Here is a 22762-nt window from a genome sequence, read left to right as displayed (position 1 = left end):
AAGAGAAACAATGTTACTTGTACATTTTATTAGTGATAATTGCCATTGAATAACGTATGAAATATCCTTATATAATCTAGATATTCTCAGTACTTGGCACATGTTAAGAATGCAATAAATGGTCTGGTGCAGTGGCTTACACCAGTAATCCCAGCACTTTGGGAGGCCGAGGCAGGTGGATCACCTAAGGTGGGGAGTTCGAGACCAGCCTGACCAACATGGAGAAACCCTGTCCCTACTAAAAATACAAAATTAGTCGGGCGTAGTGGTGCATGCCTGCAATCCCAGCTACTCGGTAGGTTGAGTCTGGAGAATCACTTGAACCTGGGAGGTAGATGTTGTGGTGAGCTGAGATTGTGCCATTGCATTCCAGCCTGGGCAACAAGAGCAAACTCCATCTCAAAAAAAAAAAAAAAAGAATCCAATAAATATTAATATTATTTATTCTTTGTGCAACCCAGAGACAGGTGCCTTTTGCAAGTATGTGTTATATTAAGATTTTACCCTGCAATATGAAATTTATGTAATTATGTGTCTAAAATCATTCTTGGTGATAGTGCATATCTAAAAGAAGTTTTGTAGGCCAATCACAGTGGCTCATGCCTATAATCCCAGCAGTTTGGGAGGCCGAGGTGGGCAGATCACCTAAGGTCAAGAGTTCCAGACCAGCCTGGCCAACATGACGAAACCCTGTCTCTACTAAAAATACAAACATTAGCCAGGCATGGTGGCAGGCACCTGTAATCCCAGCTATTTGGGAGGCTGAAACAGGAGAATCGCTTGAATCTGGGAGGCAGAGGGTGCAGTGAGCCAAGATCACGCCACTGCAATCCAGCCTGCCGGGTGACAGAGTGAGACTCCATCTCAAAAAAAAAAAAAAAAAAAAAAGAAGTTTTGTGAGGAGTTTTTGGTTAGGAATTTAGAGTGAATGATTAAAACCTCACTCTTAGTGCCACTTACTTATATACCACATACTTTCCGTTGCAACTTCCTGTCTAATTGCCATTATATCATTTCAGCAGCAAGCAAAGACATTTCATCCTAACAGTTACTACTAGACATGAGTAACTCTGTTTGACTCATATTAGTTTGGACTGAAAAGGGGAACCATACTTGAGAAACACATGGGCACCATTGTAACTATTCAAACAGGATTTTAATTCTCAACCAAAATGCCACAAAGAAGACGTCACTTAGGACCCTGGTTGAGGTTTGTTATATCCTTCAAGTTGCAGAAGTTAATCCTTCAAATGCAGAAGTTAAGACAGTTGCCTCATTGGACTTGTTGATTGTGATAGCTTTTGTCCATGGTGATGTGATGAACATAAGAATGATGCACAAATCCATATTGTCCTCTCTCTGTGGTTTGCTGTAGGTACCCAGCGTGCCAATGCCCGGGCTCCAGCCCCTTACAAGCGGGATTTTGAAGCCAAACTGAGGAACTTTTACAGGAAGTTAGAGACTAAAGGATATGGACAAGGCCCAGGGAAGTTAAAGTAAGTCAAAGCGACACAAACCACATAATGTATAGATGGTGAAAGGAGGGGGCGCAGTTGGGCCTCTAGGAAATTGATTGTGATTTGGGATGACTAGCCTTCATTTTAGTCGGCATAATTATTTCGGCATTTGTAAATTATAGGATCATCTAAAACATAGTCCTGGAATGAAATGTGATTAAGCTTAACATTTTAAAACAAGTAGTGAAGACACTGCCTTTTCATGTAAAAATAAAGGCAAAATAAAAGGCTGATTTATTTTTTTCCTCTGAAAAGTACCTCTTTGTTGGTGCATAGTATATTCATTAGCTATAAAGCCATCCCAATGTCCTTCACTACAAGTTTCTGTCTCCTGAACTGACCTGAGTGCAGGAATAGTGCTCAGCTCTGTTCAGTTCTGTGAAACAAACTTCACAGCAGAACATGTCATGAATGTTGTTTCTGCCTTTCTTCATCTGCCTCCTCCCTTCAAATGGGGAAGCTGAAACATCATCATGTTGTTTGGCCTACAATTGTTTCCATTCCCTACTTACCCTTCTTTCTCTCCCTGCCTTCAACCCTGTCCCACGTCCCCACTGGAGATCACTCTGCCACTGAGAGAGGACAGAGGAGGGAGGGTCTCCACTGGAGCCCCCCTGTGACCCTGGGTGCCTGAGAGAGGGTCCAGAGACCAGACCAACAGCAGCCCCACGGCTCACTGCCCCACCCACAGGAAGGCTTGCTTGGTTAAATTTCACCTTCATTGCCCTAAAAAATCATCCGCCTGCCCAAACACCATACTTCTCTGAGCTTTACTTTTCTCACGCTTAATTTACAAAGGTCTAGGATGATCCAGCTGTCATGCATTCAGCCTCCCTATCATCTCTCTGCCTGTTACCATTTACATGAAGAGCAAATTGGTATCTATGGAAGAATGACTTTTAGTTGTCATCATCACAAGTAGATTAACCTACCACACACATCATTCATTTGTATCTCTCCCTTAGGGACTGTCAAGATTCACTTAATTTAACAATTAACTATTGGAAACTCCACTGCTTTGGAGGACATTGAGAATTTTTTTTTTCCTCTTCATTCTCACAGTCATCTCGCTGGGCACTTAATAATTGAATTCCTTGTCTAAGTGCATTGAGGCTTAAAACATTGCCTCATAGAGTTGTTCTTGCTTTACTTAACAAAACGTGTGTGTGTGTGTGTGTGTGTGTGTGTGTGTGGTGTTGTTTTATGATCTTTTTTTTTTCTGGGATAAACTGATTTGACCGTTTAGGTAGGATTCTTCAGTTGTTCTCACAGGTCATAGGTAGGGTGCTCTATGTACCAATGATTCTCTCATATAACTTTTGCTAATGCTATTAAGAGTTAAAGACAAATGTGTACTTTATTGCAGACAGCAATGATATTAAGTAACATTCTTCTTACCTAGTTAACTGTGGCAAATGGAAATGTTCTAGAAAGATAAGTAAATTATCTTTAATAGTAGAGTAATAATCTGTATTTTCCCAATTGTCTCATTGTGGACAGGTTAATTATCCGAAGAGATCACTTACTAGAAGATGCTTTTAATCAGATTATGGGCTACTCCAGAAAAGACCTGCAGAGAAATAAGCTATATGTCACCTTCGTCGGGGAGGAAGGGTGAGTAGAACAGAGAAGTGGCCTGTGGAACATAGGCTGTGGCCACACGGCGGATGTTTCTCCACGTTGCTGTGGTTGCCTGAAACAGGAAATCCTTCTGGCAGGAAGTGCTGTTCTCATACACTTAAACCTTTGGGTTTTTTTTTTTTTTAAAGGTCTCCTCTGGCTTTTAAATCACTTGACATAGAAATTCTTTAGTAAAAACATGTAGCTTTAGATCATTTTTGAGAACAGAAGCCTGGTTTAGTTTCTTCTCTCCAGACCTCTCTTTCTCTTAAAGGGAAAAAGTAAGGCTTTGCGAGGAAAAAAAAAAAAAAAACAAGGAATTGCATTTATGCAATTGCTTTGTGATCCGTGATCTTATTTTCTGCCCTGCAGGGCTAAGTAGAACGTGCTTCCTCTATTAAATAAGTTCAGTTTCAGAAACATGAATTAGAATCTTGCTGTTCTACCCGGAAGCCTCCACAGAAGTAACTCTTGGGCCTTGGCTCTTATTTCTCTGCCTCCAATTTTTCTCTTCCCTTGGGAGGGCAGCACACCACCAACATTACTACCTAACATAAACAAACATGTCCCGCCTTCCATGACTCTTCCATGAGTGAGCTCATTGAGATAAGGGTTAGGAAATGAAGCTGGGAAGACTCCTACACAGTGTCAGCATTGCACCCAAATAGACATAACTGTTATTATGCATCACCTTAAAAGAGGCCAGCTGTCATCCCTCCCAGACCCCTTCTTCTTCCTCATTTCAGGTCTGGGTTCAAGTCTCAGCACCTTCTTCATAACTCAGCAGCCACTAGAGGGAATTTTTTTAATACCATACAATTGTCTGGTTGCGTTTTCTGTGGTTCTTGTTGATTTGGATCATTTTAAGTCTATCCTTCTCAGTCGTGCCTCGGAATAAAAGTATATTCGATTATGGAATCATATTAGTGATATTGAACAAATCAGCCATTCAGTACACAGTGGATGAAACAGTGACTCCAAACTATAAAATAATTTGCCTGTACTGATGGAACTAGGGAATAGCAAAATCAGGATTCAAATGCAGGCCCTTTGTCTTTCATCTAGTACTGTTGGACTAGCTCTGGGACCTAAGCAATACTCCTGCACTCCAGCCCATCTGAATTTTTTTCCTATCTCTGGACATTTTGCCCATTCCAGCTAATGACTGATAACTTCTGCTCTTGTCACATGCACTGCTGTGTAGTCTCCCAGCTATGCCTACATTAAGGTAAAGTAGTATGTGCAAACACACTATGACATGACAAAATTTGTACAGAAGTTTGCCTGAGACCTGAGCCCTTCATTGCTGATGTGCATATGTGGACTTCTCACTTGTGTTAGTTGGCTTAAAGATGAAGGTGCACAGTTGAAAATGAATGCAAATGTTGTTAGCCTAATCACCGGTATGCATGGGATTCCAAGTATTTCCTTACATAATAAGTCTGGTTTGGATGAGAATACTTTTCCTCCCCCAGAACTCCAGCTGCCTCCCTTCATTGTTGGACCACAGTTTGTTGAGATCTCAAAGATGTAGGGAAGAGTCTTTGGAAGCACTGATATTTAAGTTTGAATAGAACAGACGTTTATCATGATTGGTTATCCTAAAGCAGTCTCCTCATGGCTTGGACTAATGACATCCGTTCCTAGGAGGAGGTCCAGGGTGAGTGGGGCTTGATGCCTCTGTATTTGATTACATTACATTGATGTCCAAATGCTTCCTGCCTCCATCACCTGTCTCCTTCCTGTGACATCAGAGGGAAAACAAGGGAGAGGATGTTAAGCTGTGAGCTCGGTTAGCAGGGACAATCTCTTAATCTGTTCACTCTGCATATGGTTTATTGAGGCTGGATTTCTGGACTCATGACGTTGTCAGGTCAGTATCATAAATTATTAGATATATACTTTAATTTGCTATTGAGGCACTGAGGATACATATGCTGTTTTTGAGAGATGAAAATAGTAATTGTGCTGGAAAAATAGAAAGCTGAAAAAAAAAAACGAAAGAAACCTTGTGCTACATAAAAGTAAGGAGCTCTTTTAGCCTTTGCCACCTTCTCAAACACATTGACCCTATCACATGAAAATGAATGACCCTAACTTTTTTTCTGGATTATAGTAAATACCCAAAGGGAAAAGCTACCCAATCTTTCCACTGAACTATAAAAATGGAGCTGGAGGTTTTCTGTTTTTTTTGTTTTGTTTTGTTTTGTTTTTTGAGACAGACTCTAACTCTGTTGCCCAGGCTGGAATGCAGTGGTGTGATCTTGGCCCACTGCAGCCTCCGCCTCCTGGGTTCAAGTGATTCTCCTGCCTCAGCCTCCTGAGTAGCTGGAACTACAGGCACATGCCACCACACCCAGCTAATTTGTTTCGTATGGAGGTTTTCTGTTACTGTCCCTTTACCAATTTTAATCCCCTCAAAATGTATCATTTTGTAAGTTCTTCATGTCCAGGTCTAGTAATGAGCATTTAAAAACACACATATCTGGCACCCAGACCTTGGTTTCTAGTACCATTCTTTGATAAAAAGAATCAAGGTTTTTAGAGAAATGGCTGATTCTAACACTAAGCAGGAAATATACAAGATGGAGCCCAAAGCATCTTTTGGTGTCTGCCAGAGATTAAAGAAATCCTCAAAAATCCCAGTCATGGGGGTATGTTGAAAAAACCCAGGAGCCAACTGAGAGTTCCCAGTGGACAAAACTGAAATAATTTGAGCAACAAAATAAATACAAGGCTATTGGATTATAAAACAAAGTATAAAATAGATATCCATACTGATATAAATACATGGTTGAGTATGTAAATAAATGGGGAAGAATAGAAAAGTAGAAAAATCTCTTTTGTAAAATATGGAAGCAGCCCAAATGCCCGTCAATCAATGAGTGGATAAAGCCAATGTGGTGTATATATACACCATGAAATACTACTCAACCATAAAAAGGAAAAAAATAATGACATTCACAGCAACCTGGATAGAATTGGAGACCATTATTCTAAGTGAAGTAACTCAGGAATGGAAAACCAAATATCTTACATTCTCACTCATATATGGGAGCTAAGCAGCTATGAGGATGCAAAAGCATAAGAATGATACGTTGAACTTTTGGGACTTGGGGGAAAAGGCTGGGGGTGGCAAGGGATAGAAGACTACACATTGGATATAGTATAAACTGCTCAGGTGATAGATGCACCAAAATCTCAGAAATCACCACTAAAGAACTTATTCATATAACCAAACACCACCTGTTCCCCTAAAATCTATTGAAATAAAAAAAAATTAAAAAAAAAAGAATCTCTGCTCTCAAGGTAGATATCAATTTGTTTAAGGCAAACAGTAGAAAATATGCCCTTCAAAACTGCTGTAGGTCTGGGGTAGGCACATGATGTCATCTGGCCCAATTAGACTGAAAGAAACTCTGTTATGTTGTAGTTGGTGAAAGGTTTCACTAAAAAAGAAAAAATCTATTTTGCAGAATATTTCCATACAATAGGCAGAACTCTCTACTCCTTAGGTATGGAATGTGCATAGTGACTTTCTTCCAAGTAGTATAGTATGGAAAGAGGGGGAACAAAGTAACTTCACCGTAGAGAAACCTGACAAACATTATGGCAGTCAGGTTATCAAGGTCCACATCAATAGCCACGAGTCATGTTGATAATATGTACCCTCGATATGATGCAATGAGGATGGCACTTTACCTCTGTGTTTTTCCTCCCAAACACGTAATGATAGTCCAACCGTGAGAAAAATACTAGACAAAATCCCAACTGAGAGACATTGTACAAGATACCTTACCAGTACTCCTTAATACTCCCAAGGTCATCAAAGACCAGAGGAGCCTGAGAAACTGTCACAGCCAAGAGGGAGACATGACAATTAAATGTAATGTGGTTTCCTGTATGGGATCATGGAACAGATAACGGACATTAGGTAAAAACTAAGGAAATGTAGATAAAGTATGGATTTTAACTAATAATAGTGTATCAATATTGGTTTATTAATTATAACAAATGTACTATACTGATGTAAGATGTTAATCTGTGTGTGAGGTATACAAGAACTCTCTGTTTTATCTTTGCAATCTTTCTGTAAATCAAAACCTGTTCTAAAACAAAACATTTATTAAAAGAAAACATATAGTCAGGATTCAGGGAAATTTAGGAAATGTTTCTCTGAACAACGTATTTCCTCGTTATCTGATAAATGACAGCCCCCAGGGTAAATTTTGGTAGGTATATACCTCTGTCTGCACTTGAGGTCATTAGAGTAATAAGTGTATATATGGGGTTAATTCTGTGGGAAGTCCAAATTAGTAGTGGCATTGGTATATATAAAGTATGATTTTGTGTTGCTCATGTCAACTATGTTGTCTATGAGGGAATAATACTTTGCAATTCATATTGATATCATTTCAGTGATTATATTTTACCTGTTACCATCAAGGTCTTTATTTACAGTAGATTAGCTAAAGCATAAAGAAAAGGAAGTTTATTTTAAAGAATAATGCATCAACCAGGTGTGGTGGCTCACACTTGTAATCCCAGCACTTTGGGAGGCTGAGGCGGGTGGATCACGAGGTCAGGCGATCGAGATCATCCTGGCTAATACGGTGAAACCCCGTCTGTATTAAAAATACAAAAAAATTAGCCAGGCATGGTAGCAGATGCCTATAGTCCCAGCTACTCAGGAGGCTGAGGCAGGAGAATGACTTGAACCCGGGAGGCAGAGTTTGCAGTGAGCTGAGATTGTGCCACTGCACTCCAGCCTGGGCAACAGAGCGAGACTCCGTCTCAAAAAAAAAAAAAAAAAAAAAAACCTAGAGTCTATAAATACAAATACATTAGTTGGTTAGTTCATCATCAACTAAGAGCACATTTTGTATTATGCTTTGGCTTTTTACAAAAAGTAGGTAGTTTCTAAGCACTATCTTGTAACTAGTGATTTAATTTGGTTAGAGCTGGAGGTTTTGCTTTAGTCATGAAAATTTCCACACAACTTAATCTGGTTATCTGCCTTTGCAAAGTTGTGGGGAAGGGAGATCAGCTGTGGTGGAGTGACTGAAAACTGAGTCATCTTGACTGAATGTGGTGTGAAATTGCGTACAGGGGTTGCCTATTTCTGCTGGCCATCAGTCTACCTAGAAGTTGCTTCTTTAGGGTTGAGGTCAATGAAATACTACATATTCTCTAGTGAATTATTCTACGTATTTTCCAGCTGTATTATTATATTACACATTCTCCAGTGTATTATTTTCTTTTGAATTAAAAGTCCTAGCAACTAAAGGTTACATGATTTAAAAAGTTACCTAGATGCTAGGCATGGTGGCTCATACCTATAATCCCAGCACTTTGGGAGGCCAAGGTGGGAGGATTGCTTGAGGCGAGGAGTTCCAGACTAGACTGGGCAACATAGTGAGACCCCATTTCTATAAAAAAAAAATAAAAAATTAGCTGGGTGTGATGGCTTGTGCCTATAGTCCTAGACACTTGGGAGGCTAAGGCGAGAGGATCACTTGAGTCCAGGAGCTCGAGGTTACAGTGAGCTGCGATTGTGTCACTGTACTCCAGCCTGGGTAACACAGCAAAACCCTTTCACCCTGTCTCTTTAAAAAAAAAAAAATACTGGATTAGACTGTTGTGTTCTGGTAAGGCGTGGGGCCACTAACTTCTTAATACCCAAAACATTAAAGAAATAGTGACCTGGATAAAGAGAGGAGGTTTACACTGTGATTGCCCTGCCTCTTTTTCTTCATAGCCAACCCTGTAAAAGGCACCTTTCTTAAAGAAAGAATGAGTTTATTATGTGTGAGGTGCCATCAATATGACATCAATCATGTCTTGCAGAGCCACACTTTGACTAGGGAGGAGATGTGCACAAGCAGTTTTCGTTTGGGAGTTTAAGAACTTCCTGTAATATCTTCCTTTTGTGCTTTCTATAACCCCCTGAGACAGGCAAATGAAAGCAACTAGGGAAGATGAGATCTGAAAGAGTTTTCTTCAGTCTCTGCTTATAAAGTAACCAGCCAGTTCTTACATATGACTGATCAGATCCTCACTAGAAGCTGTTTGAGGCCCTGAGCTTGGTCATTAATTTCTCAGAAATCTGTGAAGCTTCAAGGTACACTTTATGATCTTGCTTTTTTTTCTTCCAAAAAGAGACATTTGCAGGATAACCTAAATTACCCAAACCTTTCTAAAGAAGGGTGCTTCTGTATCTAGGCTTTGGTTTGGTAGCACCTGGTAAGACTTTGTTTATCATATCAAACTTCCTTACTCACCTACCAGGCTTTCTTAATTGGCTCAAGAACTAACTCCTTGCTACTATAAATATCTAAGAGTGAATCAGAAGGTGTGTAGGCCATGTGTGCCTGAACCAACTTGAAGGAAGTGATGGTGTGACTTCCCAAGGCCATCATCTTCTTTCATTTTATAGTCTGCTTTCATTAGAATACTTAGTTTTCAGTAATTCTTAGTTGAAAATAAAGAATGAGATAATAAAATTTGTTATTTTAACAAACTTTGGGTGCCACCAACAACTTGGGTGGAGTGCCATCCGAGCCATGTGATGATGTTTAAAATGCTTTATCAGCACTTGGGGCTCCAGACTACATGACCACCCCCTGGAGACATCTGTTCTTATTCAGAAATGCCCTCAGATGCAGCTGTTGTGCGGCTACACACCCGTTGTCCAGAGTTTTTACATTTCCGTGCCAAGGCTTTAGCTGTGGAACCAACCTAACTGGCAAAACAGGAATGTAACAGACAATCCTTGTGATATGAGTCATATTAACTATTTATATTGAAAGAGGTTGCTAAGACATTACAGGAAGCAAAGGCATGATGTACCCTGCTGTGACATGTTTTACTGAATTAGCCAGGCTTATTTACAAATTGTAATCTACAACCTGCTCTCAGATAGGCAGTTCTAGGCTTTGGATTATAATCAAATCAAAGTTTAAGACTATTTTGGCTTTAGAGGTGACTCCATCAGTGCTTCTAGAGTTAAAAGTCAGCAGCTAAAAACTTGACCAGTTGAAGATACATTTTCTCCTAGAAGAACTATTAGCTTTGTTTTTGCTTGGGAAAACAAGACTTTTCCTTTTCAGTTTAATTCCTCAGGGAACATTCATCTCATCTTCAGCCAGATTCAGCTATTATCATAAAAAGGGAACTAATCAGTGAGGTCAGTCTTTGTTGTTTTAGCAAACTTTACCACATGAGAAGATTTTACTTATTAAACTTTCTAAGCATAATTTACTTGTTGATTTCTGACAATGTTTTCAAATTGAGCAATCTTTTAGGGATTGGTATAACCTGTTCATGTCATTGAATCAATATACCACTCAAAGGCAAATGTGCAAATCTGCTAGATACCAAATAACAATGTAAGCAACGTTGATTTTCTTCAGAAAGCATCAAAGAGCTCCACTCATTGATTCAACAATATATATTGAGCCCACACTGTGTATCAGGCTAGGTACGGATATAAAAATGAGTAAAACATGGTCCCTGCCCCCAGTGTAGTTATAGACTAGTACGTATGTATAGGGGAGGCAGGCACATATACAGATAATTGTAATGCACTTTGTAAGTGCAGTTATTATTAAAATACTCAGAGTTAAAGCTTAAAGAAACCCTGATACTTCTAACTGAACGCCACAGCTTAATTTTAAGCAGGCAAAATCCTATTTTACTTTTACCAGTTGTCTGTAAGAAAACTGACTCCTGAAGTATTTGCCTCATGTGTCAGCTGTCTCTGACCTTATCCATTGTATGCTTTATTGTGTCTGAAAGCCTCGCAGAGAATGACCATAGCTGACCGGCGCTCACTCTGTGCCTCACACTTAGTAGTCTACCCACTCCTTGAGGTTGCGTACACCCTAGGATATTGTAAGCTAGATTTTTTTTTTTTTTTTTTTTTTTGAGATGGAGTCTCTCATAGTGTCGCCCAGGCTGGAGTGCAGTGGCACAATCTTGGCTCACTGCAAGCTCCCCCTCCCGGGTTCACACCATTCTCCTGCCTCATCCTCCCAAGTAGCTGGAACTACAGGCGCCTGCCACCACACCCGGCTAATTTTTTGTATTTTTAGTAGAGACGGGGTTTCACCATGTTGGTCAGGATGGTCTCAATCTCCTGACCTCGTGATCCACCCGCCTCGGCCTCCCAAAGTGCTGGGATTACAGTCATGAGCCATGACACCCGGCCGTACTAAGGCTTTTAAAAGATGCAGCTACATGCAGATAGGATGGGGGAGTCCTGGGTTAAAGCAGCATACATGAAAGGTTTGGGGCTTTAGCTGATGACTAGCACCTTGTAATTCAACAAAGTAAAGTTGTTGCCCCAAAGGCAGGATAAGTGAAACCAGCATCGCTGGAGAAAAGTGTTGAGGATTTTCTAAGCTCTATGCTGAGAAGACCTCACCTGGAGTGTCACCATCAAGTCTTTATTGACACCAGGGTAGAGAGGGAATTCCCACCCCTGCCCTGAGAGAAGGTTGAAGGAAGTGGCCATGCTCAGGAGTGGGAAAGGGAGAGAAGGAGGCAGAGACCAGGAGACGGAAAGTGCTAAACCTAGAGCTCTGATGGAAAATGACTTTCAAAACATTTTACATCTTTAGGATCTAGATTAGTACCCCATATGTAATCAGCACACAGACTTTTGTTAAAAGAAAGTCTCTTGCGTATGTAAAGAACGTTCAAGTGGAAGAAGTATTCTACTTGTTCCTGGCGGTGTCACAGGCCAGAAGTAGGTCAACGGGAGGAAGCCACAAAGGCCGCCTTCGTCACAGCATAAGGAGGGACAGGTAGTCTGTGCATCCCTGCACTGAGGAGGCAGCCAGGGTACTGCTTTGGGAGTCCTCAGAGTAACCTGAGGATGGTCCCACCGATCCTGGGAGCCACCTGTGAGCATGTTCTATTCAGCCGCCCCAGAGGGCAGGTCCATTGTGTCACCTACAGCCTCGCTGGCCCTGGGAGTCTGCTGTTTGCATTTTTCTTTACACAAAAGTTGCCTATCAGCACAGTATGGGTGTGAGGATTTTAATACCACTGGTGATATGTTAAATGATGTTAGCTACTACAAAGACTGATGTGTTTTATTTTAATATTCATGTATTCATTTTAAGGTATATTGGGAAACAATAGTTAGCACATCAAAACTTTATAAAGATTGTATAAGACAAAGTTTTATTAAAAAAGCAAATAGATCTAAAGTTGATTTAATGAAAAATATTAAATCAATAATAGTACATATATATTCAGATATAACAAAAATTGGGAAAGTAGTATGAATAGTTGAAGTCTGTTCTGTAAACCATTTTTATTTATATTCTGCCTGTAGTATCCTTTTTGTTGCTGTTGTTCTTTCTCCATCGCCGGGGCTGGAGTGCAATGATGTGATCATAGCTCATGCAGCCTTAAACTCTTGGGCTTAAGAGATGCTCCTGCCTCGACCTCCCAAGTAGCTGGGACTACCAGCATATGCCACCACACCTGGCTAATTTTTTCTTATTTTTTGTAGAGACAGGAGTCTCACTGTGTCACTATGTTTCCCAGGCTTATCTCAAACTCCTTGACTCAATGAATCTTCCCGCTTTGGCTTCCCAAAATGCTGTGATTACAGGCATGAGCCAACATGCCCGGCCTAGGATCCATTTTTTTCTCCATCACACAATCCTATCACTGAACAAGACTCAGATTTTTTTTCATTAAAAAAATGCATTGATACCCACAGAAAAAAATTCAAAAAGAAGAAAAAAATAAGATAGAGAAAAGAAGAAAAAGGAGAAGAAAAGTCTCTCACAATCCCTCCTCTACCCCAGCTTCTCAGTTGCCTTCATTCCCTTTTCAGCATTCCTTCCCTATCTTTGAGCCCACGTGTATACTTTTTATCCATAGGGTCGATGTACTTTGTATTTTTCATTTTAAATTTAGCACATCACATTGCTTTACTGCAAACTCCTCCTTACTTTGCGTTTTTTCCTCTCTTCATTTTTGGCCACTTGTCATTCCTCAGACCTCACACAATCTTTTCTTATACTTCAATTTGACCCTGACATCTTTGTGAGTAAAGTAGAATTTATACCATAGCTCGGATGTTAGTTTCAGCCTCTTTCTCCAAACGCCTTCCTTAGGAAGCTTTAGGCCCCCTCATTTTTCTTGTCTGTAGTTTTCCTTGGTGTTTTATCATTTAAAGTTTTCATTTGCACCTTATCACTCCATTTTTTGCTACTGATCTCCCTAAGGGGACTTGTATCTGTAATGTCTTATCTCAAATTCACGGAAGTATCTTTCTTCTCCCATTTAACAATGTTTCAGACATCCATGAGGACTCCATGTCCTGTGAGCATATGTAACTGATTGCCCCTGGTTTTACCCTGTTTAAATGAAGCTTTCACATTGTGCTCCCTTTTTGTATAAGCTTGCTCCTGACATTTGAAAGATTTACCTCTTTATACATATTTACATAATCAAAATATTAGCAGATTGCCTATTGTATGTATTAGAATATTGCCTGTTCTATGCCTGCTGTATGATGTGTGGCTTGGTTTTAGGTGTGTTCCACATAAATGTCCATTTTTCTAATCTGGATCAAGACACAATGAGATCAGAAACTATGATCATTCAGTTTGTTTTGGACAGCTCTGGCATGTGGACAATTAGATTTGTAATGAGCATCCTATGGAAACTTGAGCTCTGGAGAAAAAGTGCCCAATATCTAGAAAAAAAGTAACAGATTATTCTTTTTGTGGATTTTTGTTACAGGCTGGATTACAGTGGGCCTTCCAGAGAGTTTTTCTTCCTGGTATCCAGAGAACTCTTTAACCCATATTATGGCTTATTTGAATATTCAGCCAATGACACATACACAGTACAAATAAGTCCTATGTCTGCTTTTGTAGACAATCACCATGAATGGTAAGTATTTTTTCCCCAACACTTCTTCAGGCGATTTTCTATGATATTTGTTTTTTTATAGAACCCACATTTACACATTAAAACATTTTTTCCCTTGGGCAAAATCACATTTTCAGTTAAATACCTCACTTGACTCTTGTTTTTATTGTCAAATTTAAATATGTAGTCAGTCTCCAAGCTAGGACTAGATCTGTTGATAGCTGGGAATTGATCTGTTCCATAAGATCGATTCAAGTGAGTTGGGTAGAATTCAAAAGGTATTTCCCATTGCAAGAAAAAGATGATGAGTTCCTGGTGAGATCCCTGTATTCCTCGCTGTACCTTTGGGTGCCTATGAGCTCTAAGCTGAGGTGGGGGTGAGGAGGGAAAGGCCTGATCCAAAGATCAGACAGCCTCTAGAGCAGCCCTTGGGGAAGTGGCTGCCATGGGAGAAGATGGGGCAGCTGGAACTCTGGCTGGGGCTCTGACTCTTAACTGTGGCGATGATGGTGCTCTAGAGGGCAGTGGGGCTGGTGGGGTGACCTGGGGGCATTGACGGTAGAAGGGCAGGAGTGGGGAATCACAAGCAGTGGTCACTTACCGTATTAGCCATTTGAAGTTTGTAACCAGGTGTTGCCTCCCTCTTTCCTAATTTCTCACACAAAATCAAGGAAACTGATTTAGGATTCCCATCTGAAGATTATTTATGCTGAAAATCCCAGATTGCACTCTTTCCAAATGTCCTTACATCTTTTTTAAATCTCTGCGTTTATAGACTGTAAATATTTGTATAACCCCTGGTAGCTTGTTCCTGTTCATTTTCCCTGATAGCAACAAAGGAAAGAATATGAGCAGGATTCATGGGAAAAGCGTATTTGAATCATGAGATTAATATTGGTGGGTGGAGGGCATTATCTTTTAGGACTTACTCTTCAAATTGAACATCTGTTTAGCTGCAATTTGGAGTCCTTCTTCTAACTGTGACTATTACAGTTGTGCTAAATAAATGGAAATAAAGAGGAACCATACTGCTGGACATTGTTCTTAAAATGGCTGCCTAATACTAAAATTACAAACTTACAGTACGAACTCAGTATGGATTTACACTTTTGGAAGACATCAGACTTTCAAAGAGCTAGAAACTTGAACCCTTTTGAAAGAGAAAGTAAGTTTGCATCTCAGGCAGCAAATCCAGTCATAACAAATATGTTTAATAAAGTTTCCAAAGTGATTCAGAATAGAATTGAGCCTTGACATTTTAGAGAACAGAATGTCCCAGAAGAAACCCCCCCAAATGTCCATGTGCATAATTCTTGAATGGTGAAAATATCAGGAATGGGGCTTGATAGAGAATAGATATAGGAACTTTCTTGATCTGAGACTGGGCCTTTCCTCAGAAGAGAATTGCTACTGAGTTTGTGTTAGAGAAATCCTGCTAATATTCATGCATACACACTAGGAGGGGATAGCATTTTCCCCACTTCCAGAGGTCTCATCTGTCAACATCTCTTAGAATTGGTTTGGGGAAATGTCACTGAAATGCTCACACGGGATTCATGAATGTGGGGTGCTACATTGCTGACATGGAGTGAAGGTGGAGCAGGGTCTCTAAATATGAGGGAAACTGACTCTTCAGCAAGTAGGTACGAATTACTGGCTGTATTAGTCCATTCTTGTGTTGCTATAAAGAAATACCTGAGACTGGTAATTTATAAAGAAAAGAGGTTTAATTGGCTTATGATTCTGCAGGCTGTACAAGAAGCATAGCACCCAAATCACTGGGCTTTGGGGATGGTCTCAGGGAGCTTTTAAAATCATGGTGGAAGGCAAAGGGGAAGCAGGCACATCATATGACAAAAGCAGGAGAGAGAGAGAGAGAGGGAAAGTTGGGGGGAGGTGCCACACACTTTTATATGACCAGATTTCATGAGAACTCACTATCACGAAGATAGCACCAAGCCATAAGGGATCAGCCTCCATGATCCAAACACCTCCCACCAGGCCCCACCCCCAGCAATGGGGATTGCAATTCAACATGACATTTGGGCAGGGACAAGTATACAAACTATATCACTGGCCTGATGAAGACACAGCCCATGGTGCATACAAACTCTCACGACCTAGTAGGCAATTAATATTGGAAAAATTTAGATGCTTAGAGCTGGAAGGCATTCTAGAAAGCATATGGAACCACCTAGAAACTGCTCCATGACGTGTAAGCCATCTCATGCGTTTCCTTCACAGGTTCCGATTCAGTGGTAGGATCCTTGGTCTTGCACTAATACATCAGTATTTGTTGGATGCCTTCTTCACACGGCCCTTTTATAAGGCTCTTCTCAGAATGTAAGAATATTTTTATCACTTGTGTAATTAGCATGTAAAATACAGTATTTACTTTATTGAAAAAATTCTGTCAAAGTCATTGTTTATCTGTTCACAATCTCAAATCTGTTATTAAACCTAATAGTGGTTTAGATTTCTGAAAGTAATACAATTTCAAATACGATTACTGTGTTTTTCCTGCCTCTGACCTATTTAGCCCCCAGAGTTTTAGTTTTGCTCTATCCCCCAAAATCTATTCTCATTTGTTGCAGCGCATGTTTCTTTAAAACAATTGTACTTCAAATGCAGCCCTGGAATTCCTGTGGTGTTAATGCAGATTATTAATAGAATAGTTGTGGGTTAGTCTTAGTGACTCACAGCCCCCTCTCCTTTATGAGATACATTTTGTGTTTGGCTTGATGCAAATTTTCAAATGCTTACTCCTCATTCAAATCTTCGTTTTCTTTTGTTTTGTTTTTATTTGTTTGTCAGGGATGGACAGTGCCATATGTTTCTTAAACTTTCTCTATGACCTTAGTAATTTATTATGGAAAATGAAAATTCAGCATTCACAGAACTTTTTCTTCGTTGTTAATGAAAGATTGCGATTATTGTAAAATACAGGGCTAATTGTTTCTGTCCTGTAATCAGCAGCCATTTACAAGGCTGAACAGAAGGCAACGGCCTGTGGGATAGTAGCTCAAATCTGCAATGAGAGCTCACTGAATTCTCCCTTGGCTCTGTCCAGCCCATTCCCTAACTGAGGCCACGTACCTGCTTACTGTAAAATGGAAGCCTAGACCTCAAATGAAAGCAAACAAAATGCTTCTTGTGGGCCCTTGGGAGGGTCAGTAGAAAGACTTTTGCCTTCCTGTCTTTCAGTGTCTTCACAGCTGTAGCACTGGGAAACAGGTGCCATTTTCTGTCACTTTGGTTCTTTGTGGCCACTTTGCATCTTCCCATTTCATTGCCTTATCTCTTATCTTCTCATTTAAGCTTCCTGAAAGACTAGTCTCTACTGACTCTCTACACTTACCTCAAATTCACACTCTCAACACACTTCAGCCTGGTTTCTTTCCCACCAGAAAACCTGTGGAGGCATTTAAAGAATACTGGTTAGTCTGTATCTTATTGGGTCATGCTGCTGCTTCTGACACTGTGTACCACCCGCCCCCACCACCATTTATTCCTGGGTCTTTTCTCCAGAGCTGGCATCTATGACACTGTACTGTGCGGGCTCTTTTTTTTAACTTTTCTGTCTTCTTCATGAGCCCCTCTTCTGATTTGCCCTTAACCCTTGGTATACCTGAAGCTTCTGTCATTGGGCCCCTGCTTTTCTCACTCAGTATGCCCTCATGGCGGGGGGGGGGGGGGATTTCTTTGCCTGTCTTATCTCCTCTGATTCTCAAATCTGTACTCTCAGTCTTGATCTCCCTTAAGGTGTAGCCTCACATGCTCAACAATCCACCAGACTCCACTCGGATGTCTTACAAGGACTTCAGAATCAACATGGTTAAGACTAAGCTCATCAAGTTTCCCTACTTAAAAGTATACCTTCTCCCACAGGCCCCGTTACAGTTAATAGTGCCACTATTCTCAGGCCACTCTGGTCAGAAATTGGGAGTCACCCTTAAACAGCGATGACAAATACACAGTACATGTTCTACTCTTCACCATCTCTACTCTACCCCATCATTCCCAGGGTAGAGTTCACAAATCACCTGTGGTACTTTTTCCCACTGAACTCATTGTGGTCTTAGAAATCTTTTTAACGGATAGTGCTCAAGCTTGGCAATTAATTATAGTTAGTTTTGACATGAGTTCATTTGTCACCCCTATTTTAGATATCCTTCTTTATACTCCCCCAATAAAACTATTTCATGATTGCTACATGTTTGCCTCCTAAATGATTTTCAAATTGATCTTCTTCTCTCCAACCTTAATAGCCCAGCCCTAGTTAGAGCCCTTATCTTATTTTGGCCATATTATTGTAGGGGTCTATTCATTGGTCTCTACCCTCTAATGATAACGACCCCTCATCCCACCCCATTTTAAATAATCCTTCACACTGGGACTTCCAGAGGAGCTGGAAGTTTATGTGTTTATAATTCACATTTCACTTCTGATCATGCCATGCCCTGTCTTAAAATCTTTTGGTAGTTCTGAATCACCAGTCTCCTTAGGATGGCATTAAGGCCTGCTGCCTTGCTGGCCTCATTCTCTAGAAATTCTGTCTTGAGGTTAACTCTCTCAAACTGCCGATATGCTTGGAGTCCTCTGTACACTTCCATGCCTTTGTATTTTGTTCATGTTATTCTCTCTCCTTTCTCTTTCCCCTTCTCCTCCTTTATTTATTCCTTTTTACCTCTCTTGCTTTTAAACATCCTGAATGATTTAATGTAGGCATCATCTTCTGCAAAAAGCTTTTCCTGAATCTCTCAGTCAAAGAAAATGGCCCTCGTGTGTGCTCTGACAGCTAAATCCCTGTCCCTACCTTCTTTTGTTAAATGGAAATGTGACATACATTTAAAAAGTACATGAATTTTAAATGTTACCAATCTTATGTTATCACTTATCACTTTGTATTAACTTATCTATTTGTGTACCTGGCTCCCCAGTTAGCCCATCAGCTCCTGAGGGTAGTGACTGTTCATCAAGTAGCTATCCAGATGTCTGGTACATACTTGATGCCTAATGAATGTTCAGATTGAACTGAAAAAAAAAATGACCCTTGAAATTGGGCTTAGGGGAGTGAAATTTCAAAACAGCTATGGCAAACTGATGACTACCGCTGTACAACAGGACCATGGAACAGTAACTATACCTCATGTAGACTCTTTCTCTGCAATTAAAAAATGTGGGGGAGAAATACAGATTGAAGACAGGTTCTGTGGCTTACTGTGTTCAGAATGAGAACCATGAAGAAAAAGGGAATGTATGTGAACATGAATCATGTCTTTAATAAAAAAACAAATAAAATAGTAAAGTAAAATAAATATTAAATAAAATAAAAATCATGTCTTTCAACAAAAAAACAAAGTTAAAATATACTATAGAAATATATAAATTATTTCAAATTAAGATAACAGTATTTTAAGGTAGCATAATATAGCCAGCAAGAATACTGGATCCCAGTTGTCAGCCGAGTGCCAGTTCCTGACCTGCATTGATGATGGATGACTGCGCAGATGGCACTCATTCTTTGCACCTCCAGTTCTGTGTCTATAAAGAAAGACGCAGTCTGAATGATTCCTGTGGCATATTATATATTTAGGACTTTCTAATTTTGTAACAAATTTCTGAATTATTTCACTGGTTTAATTACTGGACTTGGACTAAGAACATTCCAGAAATCACTGCCCATGTAGTGGCTCTTGTTCTTCTCTTTAATTCTTAGTTTCTTTCCTTATTACTGTGGGTTTTTGCTAATAGCCATGCCTACATATTTGTTTCTGTCTGTTTGTCATCTTAGTCTATGTGACCTGAGTGATCTAGAATACCTTGATGAAGAGTTCCATCAGAGCCTGCAGTGGATGAAAGACAATGATATCCATGACATCCTAGACCTCACGTTCACTGTGAACGAAGAAGTATTTGGGCAGGTGTGTGTCTCTGCACACCTGGTGCCTAAGTGTGGTAACTGAAAGCTATTGACGAGTGAAGAATTAACTCCATGGCTAAGATCAGATGCTTATTTATTTGTGGTTTATTGGGTGATTTAAACTCCAGATCACACACAGTTACAATAATCGCAGTTACAAAGGTTAGAATTAATGTCAGCTGCAGATTAAGATGCTGTAAATTACAGATGGTGATAACCTTTTATGTTGTAAGCAATCTTCTTTTTATTTCCAACTGAAATATTCCCTAAAATATGAGAATTTACCTTATATAGAATGCAGTTTTTTTGAAGTCCACGCTACAGAATTTTAAAATTCCATTTATAGAATGGTGGCTGGGCACGGTGGCTCATGCCTATAATCCCAGCACTTTGGGAGGCCAAGACAGGAGGATCAGTTGAGCCTAGAAGTTCAGGACCAGCCTAGGCAACATGGTGAAACCCTGTCTATACAAAAAATACAAAAATTAGCCAGGTGTGGTGGCACACACCTGTAGTCCCAGCTACTCAGGAGGCCAAGGTGGGAGGGTCACCTGAGCTGGGGAGGTTGAGGCTGCAGTGAGCCTGGATCATGCCACTGCACTCTAGCCTGGGGGACAAGAGTGGGACCCTATCTCAAAAAAGAAAAGAAAAAAAAAAAGAACCAAAATTGATTTTTTTGAAGCTAAGGGAACATAAACAATGTTTTGGGGAAGACTTAAAAACAGAATATATTGATTTTTTTTTTTCAATAAAAAAAATTGAAAGAGTAGGGAAAGAGTAGGGAAAACATTTCTTCCAGAAATTATATACTAGTTTATAAGTAATATTCTTTTTTTTTTTTTTTTTTTTTTTTTGAGACGGAGTCTCGCTCTGTCACTCAGGCTGGAGTGCAGTGGCCAGATCTCAGCTCACTGCAAGGTCCGCCTCCCGGGTTCCCGCCATTCTCCTGCCTCAGCCTCCCGAGTAGCTGGGACCACAGGCGCCGCCACCTCGCCCGGCTAATTTTTTGTGTTTTTAGTAGAGATGGGGTTTCGCCGTGTTAGCCAGGATGGTCTCAATCTCCTGACCTAGTGATCCGCCCGTCTCGGCCTCCCAAAGTGCTGGGATTACAGGCTTGAGCCACCGCGCCCGGCTTATAAGTAATATTCTTATTTAGGCATTAATCTTTAGCTGCTTTTCTGATTTCCATGTGTTTTGAAAAAGTTCTCAATTTAACATTCACTTGAGTGTAATTCTGCTTCTTTAAAGTAAATCTTTACTCTAGATATAGTCAATTCTGAGAAATTTGTGAAAATGGGTTTTGTCAAACATTCAAATAGTAGCAGGCTGGTATCTGAAGCCAATTCGTCTGCATTTTAAAACTTAACCTGTAGTACCAGCAATATATATATATATATAAATCACCAAAGCTTTCAAGCACCAGCTCAATGCCTAGTTTTTCCTGAGTGCATGTGCTCCATGAGTGCCTGGGGCCTCACTGCCAGCTTGTGGGATGTGCCTAGGGCAGGGCTGGGGACAGGTAGCTGGCTGATTTCAGCTCACTGCTAGTCATGTTCTTATAACAGTAAGAGTATTGCTTTATAGTCATTCTTTTTATTTTTTAATCTCAGATAACTGAACGAGAATTAAAGCCTGGGGGTGCCAATATCCCAGTTACAGAGAAGAACAAGAAGGAGTACATCGAGAGGATGGTGAAGTGGAGGATTGAGAGGGGTGTTGTACAACAAACAGAGAGTTTAGTGCGTGGCTTCTATGAGGTAAAGACAATCAGCAGTAGGAGGAGTTTGCAGTCTGATATCAATGATGCCACAATCCATCTTATTGTACTTACATGTGTAGACGATTTCTGCTGTGTTTACTGTTGCTCTCTCCATGCGAAAAGTTCAATATTTTTTCCCTTATATTTCAAGAGCACCAAAAGAAGCTTAACTCACTGTTACGAGAGATCACTGAAATAAATGTTAGGGACTGAACTCAAGTAGCATTTGTTGATTTAATGACCACTAGTAACATTTAAGCCATGCATCTTATGCTTAGATACGGGTAATCAAATCTCATGCTTGCTATGTGAAATAATTATATCTGAGGTCAGAATGAGTTGGCACATATTGTATGTGGCTTTTTCTGTAGAAACACTAAGTATTTTCCTAAAGGTGGACGGGACCTAGATTAATCAGCAGTCAGTTATAAAACAAAAATTCTGTCGAGGCAAATCTCATCAACCTTAAAGAATGCCTTATATTTGTAGGGAGCTTTACAGGTTTTCAAGTGCCAGCTCAAGGTACACACATATTATTCCTGAAACTCCACGTGTCCCTTTTTCTAAGACTTAATTATAGCTGATATTTCTCCAGGCTCCTAAGCCATGCCTTGTACTCTTTTTATTCCACAGGTGGTGGATGCCAGGCTGGTATCTGTGTTTGATGCAAGAGAACTGGAATTGGTCATCGCAGGCACAGCTGAAATAGACCTAAGTGATTGGAGAAACAACACAGAATATAGAGGAGGTGAAATTTGATTTATAGATGGCTAGATTTTAAATTTCAGATTAAAGGAAGGCATTGGTTCAGCTTGCCAACTGAATATAGGACAGGCAACAGCACTTGGACTCTAATCATAGGTCTGATTGCAGGCTCCCTTGAGACCTTGGGCAAGGTACATTCTCTTCTTCTCCTAGTTACCTCATCTGTCAGATGGGAGAAGGACTGTTTACACAGCATCAAAGGATGTCATAACTCTTAATTGTTGGTGAAGAAATGTGACCATAAGAACACTAATTAATTACTTTATGGTGTTGCCAGTG

The 22762-nt window shown here is 40.2% G+C and overlaps 1 protein-coding gene across 4 annotated transcripts in view; it reads left to right on the top strand.

Moving 5' to 3' along the window:
- HECW2 (HECT, C2 and WW domain containing E3 ubiquitin protein ligase 2) overlaps positions 1 to 22762 on the top strand; it is a 388630-nt gene that overhangs the window by 343754 nt on the left and 22114 nt on the right. For all 4 annotated transcript variants that reach the window (XM_045367419.2, XM_015432516.3, XM_015432517.3 and 1 more), the window contains 7 exons: positions 1376 to 1496; positions 3018 to 3131; positions 13905 to 14057; positions 16281 to 16379; positions 19831 to 19960; positions 21570 to 21716; positions 22352 to 22466. In XM_045367419.2, the coding sequence (XP_045223354.1) occupies positions 1376 to 1496; positions 3018 to 3131; positions 13905 to 14057; positions 16281 to 16379; positions 19831 to 19960; positions 21570 to 21716; positions 22352 to 22466 (879 nt within the window). The remainder of the gene's footprint in view (positions 1 to 1375; positions 1497 to 3017; positions 3132 to 13904; positions 14058 to 16280; positions 16380 to 19830; positions 19961 to 21569; positions 21717 to 22351; positions 22467 to 22762) is intronic.

Source organism: Macaca fascicularis, chromosome 12, assembly GCF_037993035.2.
Source record: "Macaca fascicularis isolate 582-1 chromosome 12, T2T-MFA8v1.1".
Classification (NCBI taxonomy): Eukaryota; Metazoa; Chordata; class Mammalia; order Primates; family Cercopithecidae; genus Macaca; species Macaca fascicularis.
This window is presented reverse-complemented; position numbering and strand designations above follow the sequence as displayed.